Genomic DNA, 12,441 nt, shown 5'->3' with positions numbered 1-12,441 from the left:
TTTTGTTTTTTCAATTAATAAAATGCAATTATTAAAAAATGAGAATCATTTTTTTGTGGTGTATGTTTGTATGTGTATTTGACGTTTCACATTTACAGGAATAGATTGACGTTTAGGGAACACGTTTATTCCTTTTCTTGGTTGGATGGATGAGGAGAGACATGACGGCGAGTATATTAGTGCTTTTACTACAAATCAAGGGTAGTTAAAGTGAGACTTTGGAAGCTTTTGTGAACGCACACAGGAACGTTGAAGTTTCCTTAGTTTCTGGTGAACTTCAACCCAGACCCCAAAAAGTTGGGACACTGTGTAAAACAATACAATCATCCACAAACAAACTGCTGACAGATTGTCCCTGAGCCATCTATTATATCCTTTGCTCATGTGTTCACAAAGTGGTGAACCTTTCCAGGATGCTCCTTTCGTACCCAATCATGATACTATCACCTGTTACCAATCAACCTGTTAACCTGTGGAATGTTCCAAACAGGTGTTTTTGGATCATTCCACATCTTTCACAGTCTGTAGTTCCTCCTGTCCCAACGTCAAATTCAGAATAAGCAAATATTTTCAAAAATCAATGAAGCTGATGAGGCGAAACATTAAATATATTGCCTTTGTCCTGTTTTAAAGTGAGCAGAATGACATGATGTTTCATGTTTTACACAGTGTCCCAACTTTTTGGGGATCTGGGTTGTAAATTGTTTCTTAGTCTTCTGCTTAAAAAAGACCCCTGAAATGTTTGTAACATGCTAAAACATGATCGCAGCAGGAGCAGGCAGCAGTGATGCTGTCAGTGAACAGACTGTTTTTAAATGTGAAACAGCAAGATGCCTACGTTTATCTTAAGTTTGCTTAACACAAGCCACCGTGAGCTGCCTGTCTGAGCAAACCTCCTGGGTGAGGCCAAGGCCGCACTTTATATCTTATGAACTCTACTTTTCATTTGTAATAGCAGAAAAAGTGTTTTCTTCTTTCAGATGCTCTATAGCTTTAGCATTGCTGCTGACCTTGTAGGCAGCCTGTGGTTTCTATGCATGTGGGTGCAGTGCGATTGCCAGCTTGCAGACTTTTTTACTTTGCTTGTCAGGAGTATTCCACAGCGACTATCAGGCAAAGCTTTGATTTGTTTTGGCACGACTGTTGTTGCTTGTTAACACAATTGAAAGCACAGATTGTTTTTCATCTGTGGTGATGATGGCTCTGTCTGTGTGTGTGTGTGTGTGTGTGTGTGTGTGTGTGTGTGTGTGTGTGTGTGTGCGCGTGCGCTCAGTAAACCAGGATTAGAGAGCTGCGTGCGTTAAGTCAAACCTGGAAGCAAAAAGAAAGCACAAGTGTCACAAAGAGAGCAGAGCTTTGTCACCGTGCTTCGAGCCGACTGTAAGGATCGTGGCTGAGAAGACCCGCTGAAAACAGTGCAGTCTGCTTATTTGACTTGTAACATGTAACAGCACCCATACAGTCATAGGAGAGATTAGTCCCCTTAGATGATATTGCCTGTTACACGCTGGTGTCGTCTGAGAGTGCAGAGAGGAAATAGTGCAGCCTACAGAATTAGCATCTTCCACGAACAAAAGGGAATTCCTGCAGACGCCAGATCAGTGGCGGTGAGTCAGTGGGTTTAGTGAAACGCCAACTCAATGCATCAGGCCGCATTTCATTATGACAGCGTCTCCGTTTGTCTCGAGGTGCAGATGATGTGCATGTGTCAGTTGATCTGAAGAAGCAGTGAAGAGGAAGCCGATGATTTCGGCCCGCGGTGCTCTGCAGGCAGCACTCTGCCGCAGCAGCCGGGTGAGACCTTTAACGTCACATTAGCCGCGGTCTGGTACACTGTCTGCTCCACATTTGGACTCTTAGTGCTCAGAGGACCACTTTTCTTCAATCTGGCTCCCCTCTGCCTTCATTTTTGCCACTGACGGCCTTAAGCAGACGCTGTTACATCAGTGCTGCTGTCCTCTTTGCTGCCCTCTCATCTGGAATATATTCTAGTTATGAAAAGTATCAGGCTTCTGTTCATCTCTATGATATTTACCAGTAACCACTGGGGGCACAGGCAGGCATTCAAATAAAATCAATATATGAGAGATCTGATGCACACTCTGTATATAAACCTATATCAAATGCTAAGTCTTGCGGCTGTGGGAGGCTTCTCTAAAGTGTAAGGCCTAATGACTAACTCTGCTCCAGGGGTTTTGCCTCTCAGCACGACTCGGCTGTTTGCCATATGGTGCTGCTATAGTAGTCAACAACAGCAGAGCCAGCGTTAAAAGCCCACTGCTCTCTGCTGCATGTGGACATTTTAAGATGATTTGAGGATTTGCAAGTGAGGAGGACATTTTGTGCAGAGCTGAGATTATTATCAGCGTGTGAACTAGTGATCTGTTTGTGCCAGTCTCTCTGTATCATTATTACAGCATTTTCAGCTCAGTCTAGACACACACATGGTTGTTCATGGACAGATTCTATTGGAGATTAATAAGAAAAAAAGGTGTCTGGATTTATTGGGTGGAAGAAATAAAGCCAGCATCTAGTCATTGAAACAAAAGAATAATAAAAAATGAAGGCCAGGAGCCACCAGCAAGCCCCTGGAATCTGATTGGCCAGCCCCAGTAAGGTAGTGCTGTAGGTGGTAGGCTTGTTAGTATCATGGACGGATTACTCCACTGGATGGAGGCCCAGTGGCCCCAGCCTGGACCAAAGCTTCAGAACAAATTGCTGTTGAACGCTGGGAAGTCAAACAAAGGAATATGAAGAGATATAAAATGACCACAAAGAAACACAAAACAGCCTCAAAACATGCAAAACCACTATAAAGAGACAGAAAATGGCCACAAAGACATGCAAAACAACTGCAAAGACATGCAAAACGACTACAAAGACATGCAAAACAACTGCAAAGACATGCAAAACGACTACAAAGACATGCAAAACAAGTACAAGGAGATAAAAACCGTTCGCAGAAAACGAGACACAACGACAAAGGGACGCAACACCGCTAAAAGAGGCACAAAATAGCCACAAAGATGCAAAAGAACTACAAAGAGATTAAAAAAGAACAAGTACAAGGGATGCAAAACAACTATGAAGAGATGCAAAACGGACATAAAGAGACACATTTGCAGTCGTTTCGTGTTTCTTTGAAGATTGAGTATTGAAAGCATGGAAACCATCTGTGTGCCTGTGTAGGTGTCTGATAGGTGATAGAGTTATCAGATCACTCATTTCAACTGTGAGTGCATGTATTTATCTGGCATGCAAAGGTTGAGACTTTCCACTCCTCTCCCCCCCGCTGGCAAACACAGGTAGATGAGACGAGCTCCAACACACACTGCAGCCCCGTGGTGAGCCCTGTGGCTGGTTTGTGGGTGCTTTCAAGGTCAAACCGGGTGCAAATCTGCGACTGAAACGTTGCATTCAAGGCCTAAACTTTCCCGACCCTCCAGAATCAACCATCATACCCTGTCATAACATTGTACTTGGACCATTTAACTTATCTTCTTGCAAATAGCTTGTGTATTACAAACATTGGATTCTTTGTACCCCTGCTGCCAAATTTCTCACAAATACCTAGAAAACGTGGCAAACAGTCTTTTTAAGCACAGAAAGAGGTGACATGTGGGGGGAGAGCTCATACTGTTACACCATTTCACTCTCTAGACTGAATGTTGAAACTCCCAAAATACTGGAAATAATTTAGTGACAGACCCTCCTCCATCTGCATGTATTATACATCAATCCAAGTCTGTTCAAGATGACTTGGTATACCGAGACTGCTGCACGTTTTCTCCTCAGCCATTTATGGCACATGACTGCTACCTACTGGCTGATCTCCACACTACCTGGAAAAAATCCAGATTTATTGGTTTTGTCAACTCTCATTTTCAATTAGAATAATCAAAAATGAATATGCTGAATAAGAAACTCAATAATGTCACCCTCTGGAGGCTCCATTCTCAGAGAGAACTGACTTTAGTTCTCCAAGAACATGATTCTTTAAATTTTGATTCAGCTTACTTTGCAGCAATGAGGTGGCGGCTCCAAATAGATGTTAAGACTGAGAAAATAATGATTATTCTACAGTGCATAATATACAATCTAATATATCTATGGTGTATACAAAATCAGAGGAGAATATATGTTTATATAATACAACATGTTTTTTAAAAAGTATAAATTGCTCATAGTCTGCTATATTTCTTTAATGTATTTTAAGTATTTTCCCTCTTGCTGAATGAATCGAACCAGTGTGGGACACAGTACACAGTCGTGGCCTTTATAACACAAAACAACGGCCGCCTCTGAGGAACCTTAGTCTCCACGATTGGTTATAAATCTCTGTTGTGGATACAGAATGCATTATTATAGATGTCAAGCGATGTCGTGCAGTTAACCACTGGGGGGCGCTCTTTTATTACTTTAAAGCCTTTAGAGTGGTGAGTCGTATCAATGACAGGAGTTTTTTTGGAATAGGTAGTTTTCCTGACATGACATGATATACAGTTTTAGCGCAGTAGTTTAATGACATCATCTGAAAAAGAGAAACAAAACAGAAAATAAAAATAGAAAACGATTCGTTGTCGGCAGGATTCGAACCTGCGCGGGGAGACCCCAATGGATTTCTAGTCCATCGCCTTAACCACTCGGCCAAAAATGGGGCAAAAGGGACTGCCACGGGGGGGGGGGAGAAAAAGGAGAAGGAGGGGAAAGGGGGGAAAGAAAAAAAGAAAAGGAGGAAAAAAGAGAACATAGCTTCAATTCTGTTACACCATCAGATGTTTTATCAAAAAATTAAGGATTTATTGTTCTATAAGAATTTTTAAATAACAACAAGTTGCACACTCTTGCCAGGATTTGCACCTGGAATCTTCCACCCAAAGGATGGACGGACGTGTTGCTGTTACACCACAAGAGTTGTGTTTTCTGTTGTTTTAATTATCAAATACTGTACTGTCAAACACTATGTTTATGCATTTTGCCAACTTGGACATTATTGCTTTTTTGTCTATCAAAATAATATATATATCAAAACTCTTACCTGTTAACAAACACGAACAATTGAAATAATTTTGTCTATCAAAGTAATATATATATCAAAACTCTTACCTGTTAACAAACACGAACAATTGAAATAATTTTGTCTATCAAAATAATATATATATCAAAACTCTTACCTGTTAACAAACATGAACAATTGAAATAACTAAAAGTATGTTTACCAACAAATACAGTCATTTTTACACATTTTCTACATTTTTACAATGTGCTTTTCCACTCTGCGATGGTCTTTCCAGATGCTGGACAGTACCATTTCCCTCGCAGCTGTGTATGGCCAGTAAGCTTGCTCTTTGTCTTACCACAGGTTTTACAATAATAGTGGTAGCTTTCTTTAACTTGCCGCTTCTTTGGTGGCTCACCTCTCCTCTCTCGCTCCTGATCCTCAAGGGCTGCCTTTTGCAATCTCCATTCCCGGAACCTATTGTGAGAAGTTATTGCTGCTGGGGCTGGCTGGTTAGGAAGCCCGCCCTGAGGTTGAGGTGTTGGACCTGGTGGTGGTTGGTCAAGAAGGCCACCCTGAGAGTGAGACGGTGGCATTGGTGGAGGCTGGTAGGAGGCCCAGCCCTGCGAGTGAGATGCTTGAGCTGGTGGTGGCAGGTTTGAGGACCAGCCCTGATTTGGAAACTCTGGCGGGGGTGGTGGCTGGTATGGAGACCGGCCCTGATGTTCAGACACTGGAGCTGATGGTGGCAGGTAAGGGGACCAGCCCTGAGAATGAGACTCTGGAGTAGATGGTGGTAGGTAAGAGGTCCAGCCCGGCAAGTGAGACGCTTGAGCTGGTGGCGGCAGGTTTGAGGACCAGCCCTGATTTGGAGACTCTGGCGAGGGTGGTGGCTGGTATGGAGACCGGCCCTGATGTTCAGACACTGGAGCTGATGGTGGCAGGTAAGGGGACCAGCCCTGAGAATGAGACTCTGGTGTTGGTGGCAGCTGGTATGGGGACCAGCCCCGAGAGTGAGATGCTGGCACTGGGTGTTGACCCTGCTCACAATAGGCAAGGTCAGACGAAGCAGGGAGAGCAACCTCCACAGACCTGGCATCATCTCCCTGGTTAGATCTTGCACTAAATATTTCTCCTCCAGTGTCTGTGTGTCCAGTTGAAACCTGTGTTCTGGCACAGCGACGTCGACGAATCACTGCCTCACCCTCACGGTTTTCAGGTTCCTGGAACTCCATTACTGTATGCCCATGCTGAACAGGCTCAGATGGCAGGTCCTGGGCACCCAGGAGGGATTCTTCTGCCAATTGGACCTGCTGAGGAAGCTGCACCCCTTGAAGCAGTGAGTCACGGTCGGTTCTCTTCTGCCGGTCTTGCAGCCTAGACAGGAAAGAAAATCAGAAGAGCACATTGTTTTTCATGTTCACAAGATGCACATTACAACTCAGCCCATGCCATACTGCACACTGTACATACTGCACATTTCACTTAATATTTTGTATTTTATAGACACTGTATACCTCACCTGTTCACTTACTGCACTGCCACTTATGATCTGTTACACATGTCACCTGTTTACATACCATTTTGCACATGTTTTTATGGTTTCATAGAATTACTTGCACTACCTGCACCTACCTCAACTGTTGATACTGTTTATACTTCATGCCACTTGCACAACTTGCATGTATTTATATTTTATTAATATTTTTTATATTATGAGTATTTGCACTTCTGGTTAGATGCTAAGCTGCATTTTGTTGTCTCTGTGTTGCACTCTGATGATGACAATAAAGTTGAATCTAATCTAATCTAATTATTTGTTTGGAATTTATTTCCTATAAATACATAAGTTTTCATATTTAAGTGAATGTATGAAGCTGTAAAAAATAACTCACCAGGAGGACACTGTGGTGTTGTTAATGGTCACTAGTACGAGGTTGCTGTTGTCCAAGATTTCTTTGCAATCCTCAATCAGCTGTTTGATATGACAGTAAGTCATGACAATTGACTGAGGGATTGCAAACGTTTTCCCTCTGTTGTCTTTTGGCCTGTTTCTTGCTTCCCTGAACTCTTTATAGAGTCTGAGTGCAACACACTCACAGATCCTGTTGTGATCAGGTCTGTGGGCAGCCTGGCCATGAACCATGAACAATCTGCGAAAAGACAAGATGACATAATCCACATTATGTGTGTGTACTGTAAACACATGCATATGCATGTACAAACACACCCATACACAGATATTACAAGTATATTATTTGCAAATACCTCTCAGCTGCTTGCTGGCCTGGAGCAGAGCCACTGCGTTTCCGAGAAGCTCTCCACGGCCCTGGCAAGGTCTTCCTCTTGCTCTTCAGAGTGTATTTGGTTGGGGACTTGTCAATGGGATCCAGGCAGGAGTACAGTCTCAGTATCTCCGCTATTTCAGAGTTGGACAGAGCTGTTATCGTGCGGTTGAGGCTGACAAGGTACCCTGCCAAGGCATCGACTGCCTCCCATCCTGGAATTCCTTCAGGATCACACCGACTTTCCTGTCACATGAAATGAAAACAACAACAATAATTCTTATAGCTAATTTAAGTGAAACTGTGAATGAGCGAGCATTTCCAATGGTCATTCATTAGCCACTTTACCGGAGCTGAAGTGATAGGCCCACTCTCCTCAAATGGGGAGCTGACAGGACTCTGAGACGCACCACTTTCAATTGTAGATTCCTGAAGGAATCATTTGTAAACAGTGAGAGGGGTACAATGAGGTTAATAAACTTTGTTGTGACCATGTTACACAAAGGAATTGTTGATTTCAAGAGTCAATCATACACCACTCATCTACCCTCTGCAAATTAGATTTACAGTAAAAATGTTCTGATGGATGATCTCTAAGTGCTATCACATCATTACCTGAAAGGAAGACTGGATGTCAGTAGCCTGAGGTATTGTCACATCAGGACATTCATCCTCCTGAACTTCACTCAGCATCTCTGGCAGGACGGCACCAATTTCACTCTGTGCGCTCAGCAGATCTCCTCTGTTTGACTGTGCCAGCAAATACTCCACTGCAATACGTTCACCTGACATAAGAAGTCACCAGGAAAAAGAAAAAAAATTGAAGTGGAATGAGTGAGTGAACAGAGGTGTAACCATCATGCAACATATGACAGTTTGGCCATTAAAAGAATATTGTCCAGCATCTGTTCTGTATTTGCCCTGAGAATCTTACCGGTAGGTTTCCCCGGGGGAATGAACTCTGGCAGAAGTGCACTTCCCAGGACTCTGTTACTGAGGGCGTTGACACTTGACATCAAACGGACATCATAGATCTTTGTTTGTGACGTGCCACTCATATTCAGAGCTTGCTGAGACCTGTTCATGTTCCATCTGGACACCCCCTCAAGCATGTACATTTGTGTGTGCAGAGCATTACATCTCCACCCTGGCAAGACAAAAGCATTGGTGACAACAACAAAAAAGAATGGTATGACAACTCAATACACAGCATTCATTAAGAAAATGTTTCAAATATTTAGCATTTCAACTTGCCTGGGATGAAACCACACTGGTGTCGATGAAAGCTCTCCAGAGAGGAGGACCCTCTGCCACATCTCAGCACTTCAAGTCTGTGATCTCCCTTTTCCAGTCCTGATCCAGTCTTTGTATACAGCTGTACACCAGGTGGATCTTGGATGCAGGGCAAGTGTTTCTGCTGTACCTGCCACACACGAGACATGCTTTCATGGTTTATGAGAGGTACACCAGTTGTATCAGTGACCTCCCACATGGAGTCCAGCAGTTGCTGGATCAGGGCACGAGTCTCCTCAACCCCTCGGGTTCTCCTGCGGCAGTGCTTGGCCAGTTCACTGGAGGTGATGCTGGATAAAATCTGGCTTTGAGTGGGTACGTGACCATGATGCTTTTTCAAGAGCTCTGCCCTCTTGGCCTGTTGAAGTTGTCCAATATCATCTTTGTCCCATTCAAAGATGCAGCTTGACAGCTTGGAACAGAACGTGCCATAGAGTGGATGGTGCTCAGTGGTGAGGCCATTGGTGAAACGCCTCATGAAGTGGAACACATCCAGTCTCACAGTGGATGTCCATGGGCGAAACCAAGTGAGAACTGGGCTCATCCCTATAAAAAATAAGCAACTGACCATAAATAAAAGCAGTTCTGATTGTTTCCAGTTCGCCCATTCAGAATCAGAAATACTTAATTGATCCCCGAGGGGAAATTGTTGAAACTACATTAGTATCCTGCAGAAACTGTTTATCAAATGTTGCAAATTCATAAGAAACATCACAACACAAACTGAAGGCAACACACCTGTCTCACTGCAGCAGTCTCTGTCCACATAAATGGCTTCTGGCTCTGGCTCACCAGCATCCCTGTACCTCTGGACAATGCCTTGACAGAGGTCATCAAGGCCAGCCCCCTCACCAGTGGTCAGGACAGAGTTGAGAACTTGGCCAAATTCGTTCCCAACATTGGTCATCCATGTGGCTGTGTTCTCAATGCCACCTGCAAGTTTTTTTGTGATCTACAGACAAAATTAACACACACATCTCAAAATTTATTAGGCATATTACTGAACAGGAATGAAATCAAATTTGCATAGGCTTACATTTACCTTCTTAGTGGAGTCAAGCTTCAAAATTCTGCCAAATGTTGAAGTAATGACACCTTTCAGCTCGTCCAGGTGACTGAGAATTTCATTGGCATGAACAGTCTCAAACCACTGGGCCAGGGGCAGGGGACAGAAGGGTGGTGGCCGTTCATAAACAGCTCCAGATTGGGTGAGGACACACGACTTTTTGTGGACCTCACAATCAGTGAGGTAGTCAATTGTCCGCCTTGCCCACTCCTCACTGTGTATCTCCTCCAAGGCTTGGTGTAAATAACTGGAGCTGTTCCCCACTGTTCTCGGGCGCAACATTGCCACACATCTTCGGTCCAGTGCCAGGTGTGTTGTGAGAACAGCTGGAAACTTGTTGCGGTGAGAGGGATCCAGCTGCTTTAAAATTTCAATGCTCCAAGGGCAGACAGGAATCATGCATTTACTGCATCTGGGATAGTCTCCACCAACTAAATAATATTTGGAGTCAATGTCAATGACCTCTCTAATTTTTGTATAAATGCCAGAGTGGTGCATCTTCATTTTGCACTGGGTGCATTTCAGAGGGATGCCCCACATCCGCATCGGAGCCCACAGAAACATCCGCTGCCGGAAATAATTGAGTGGATCAGGAGGTGAGGTGGATTTGGTGGGGCTTGGTGGATGAAACCAGTTCTGAGACAGGTTCTGTCTCAGCTGTCCTGTACTCTCATAAAGTACTTGAGCAATCCACTCCTGGTCAGCCCGCTTGAGGACTTTTGTGAACTGCTTTGGGAGAAAACTCACCCAGTTCACCTCAGGAGGCCGCAGAGTGAGTGGCTGTTGCTGTTGCTGTGGTGTCGGTGACATCTTTTGTGCTGTGGGAGGGACAGGGACATCTGGTGGGTCACTGGTTTCCTGTGGTGCCGGTGCTGTCTTTTGGGCTGCCACAGTGGGAGGAGCAGGAACATCCGAGACCTCTGCTGGACAGCTCAAAAGATGAACCCTTTCTATGTGTTGCAGCAATCCAACAGCCCCCCAGGCCTTTGCTCCGCACTGCTCACACTGTTCTTGGACATGGTAGTCTGACAGGTGCTGTGTGTAATCTTTACTCACTACCTCCCGACTACACAGCGAGCACGTGATAGACTCTCCCTCGCTCGTCCTGCGCAGAGGTGTGGCTTTCTGACCTACACCTGCACTGGCCTTTTGACCTGTAGATCCTCCAGGTGCTGCACTTGTCCTGGCCTGTTCACTTGTAGCTGTACTTGCCTTTGGGGCACTCAGCTGACCTGCACTGCCTGCTTCTGTCCCTGCCTTCTCTCCTGACTGGGGAGAACAAAACTGGGTTTACCTTTACAGTAACATTTCCCTTAAGCCTGGCAATACCCTGCATCCACATAACTATGTACTCACACAGTTAAACACTGAAAAGAAATTAAGCACAGCTGATCAGAAACCATTCTCCAGTATAGTGCATCACATCACAGATTCCATGTCATTGCTTACCTCATGATATCCGCACTTGCAGGGGATCCTGCTCCCAAATATGTCATATTTGCGGACAGCTTGACCGTGTGGGGGGGTCAGAGGACAAGCAGAAATCCGCTCTATTATTGCCCTCCATCTCCTGGACCCTGGCCTCTGGCCTGTGGAAAATTTGTGCTTACCCTGAGCATACAGGGACATCACACCTGCCCAGTAAGCATCTGGTTTTCCAGTCTTCGTCATTTCTACAGATAAGGACAAGGCATGAAAAACAGCTGTGATCAGGAAACAGCTGTAACTAGTCTACTTCATTTACTACTGATGATTCAAGAAAAAATAAAATAAAAAACATAAATATGATTTTGATATATCAGAAATAGTAGGATATGCATACCATGACATACCATAGATATAGTAGGCTACAAACAGTCATTTCACGAATTTGTTTTATCATATAGCCTAGCGGGTTTTGCTGACATCACGCGATTAAGACCACTCAAAAGATATATATAATATATATAATTATATAATGGCAGGGGAATCACGGTATAACAGTAACAGTTTCCATGTCATGTCACCGACACAACACATAGTTTAAGCTGACCGACACGAAAGCATTGGGTATAAATAAAGTTGACTTGACTTATCTGAGACAACAACATTACGTCGGCACAAACAAACACATTAATAAACAATCGGACCCGTCTCACTTTACCCTACCACAAAACGATTTAATGTATGTCTATACCGAGGATTATCAACCATTAAAATAGCCGTCAATAAAATAATGATTGATTTACCGATCGGTTAGCTCTATGTAACGGGGAAAGACGCTGTAGCGGGCTAAAGTCTATGTAACTTTAGATTAGCTCTCAAACATACGGCTGAATCCGCACACGTTCGGACTATTTGCATATTCACACACACAAATAGCATTTGAGAAGACACTTTAACACATGTATATGTTAACATTTTTTACTTACTTTTGGTGTTGTAGACCATACAACCTGCCGGTAAATTGCGTTACCTCAGAATAAAAATTTTGAATGAAGCCGACGTCACCGTAGCCATCCAATCAGCAGCGAGCTTCGTGCGGCAACAGGGAAGTGTTGCATGGCAACAGTCACTCACCAATCAGGGACTTGTCCGCCAAGACAGGAGGTCTCAGAATCTGATTGGCTCTTTTGCCCCACTTGTTCGGAACGTCTTGAGCTGTGTTAGGAACTGTTAGGACTTTGTTAGGAACTGTTAGGAACTGTTAGGACCTTGTTAGGAACTGTTAGGAACTGTTAGGAACTGTTAGGACCTTGTTAGGAACTTGTTAAGCTGTCCTTTCGCTGGAGGGTACGGCCACGACAACACATACACAT

The 12,441-nt window shown here is 44.0% G+C and overlaps 1 protein-coding gene and 1 non-coding gene across 2 annotated transcripts; both read right to left on the bottom strand.

Annotated features, from left to right (window-relative positions):
* Window positions 1-4,575: 4,575 nt before the first annotated feature.
* On the bottom strand, window positions 4,576-4,660 carry trnas-aga (transfer RNA serine (anticodon AGA)). Its single transcript has one exon. It is a non-coding gene; the product is annotated as a tRNA-Ser (tRNA).
* Window positions 4,661-5,083: 423 nt separating this feature from the next.
* Window positions 5,084-8,369, bottom strand: LOC143333893 (uncharacterized). The gene is made up of 6 exons (XM_076752268.1): window positions 8,219-8,369; window positions 7,900-8,069; window positions 7,633-7,713; window positions 7,268-7,530; window positions 6,895-7,152; window positions 5,084-6,376 (listed from the first exon to the last, which is right to left on the bottom strand). The coding sequence occupies exons 1-6, from the start codon at window positions 8,367-8,369 to the stop codon at window positions 5,257-5,259; spliced, it is 2,043 nt and encodes a 680-aa protein (XP_076608383.1). The 3' UTR covers window positions 5,084-5,256.
* Between the last annotated feature and the right edge of the window lie 4,072 nt (window positions 8,370-12,441).

This window comes from Chaetodon auriga, chromosome 16 (assembly GCF_051107435.1).
Source record: "Chaetodon auriga isolate fChaAug3 chromosome 16, fChaAug3.hap1, whole genome shotgun sequence".
Lineage (NCBI taxonomy): Eukaryota > Metazoa > Chordata > Actinopteri > Chaetodontiformes > Chaetodontidae > Chaetodon > Chaetodon auriga.
The sequence above is the reverse complement of the archived record's forward strand: the minus strand, read 5'-3'. Positions and strand labels throughout refer to the sequence as shown.

Excerpts from the sequence above, each read along its gene's own strand:
- LOC143333893 (XM_076752268.1), bottom strand. The coding sequence starts at position 8,369 with ATGAACAGGTCTCAGCAAGCTCTGAATATGAGTGGCACGTCACAAACA. Across the intron at positions 7,714-7,899 it reads ACATCCAGTCTTCCTTTCAG|GAATCTACAATTGAAAGTGG; the intron begins GTAATGATGTGA and ends TGATTCCTTCAG. Across the intron at positions 7,153-7,267 it reads GGCCAGCAAGCAGCTGAGAG|ATTGTTCATGGTTCATGGCC; the intron begins GTATTTGCAAAT and ends GTCTTTTCGCAG.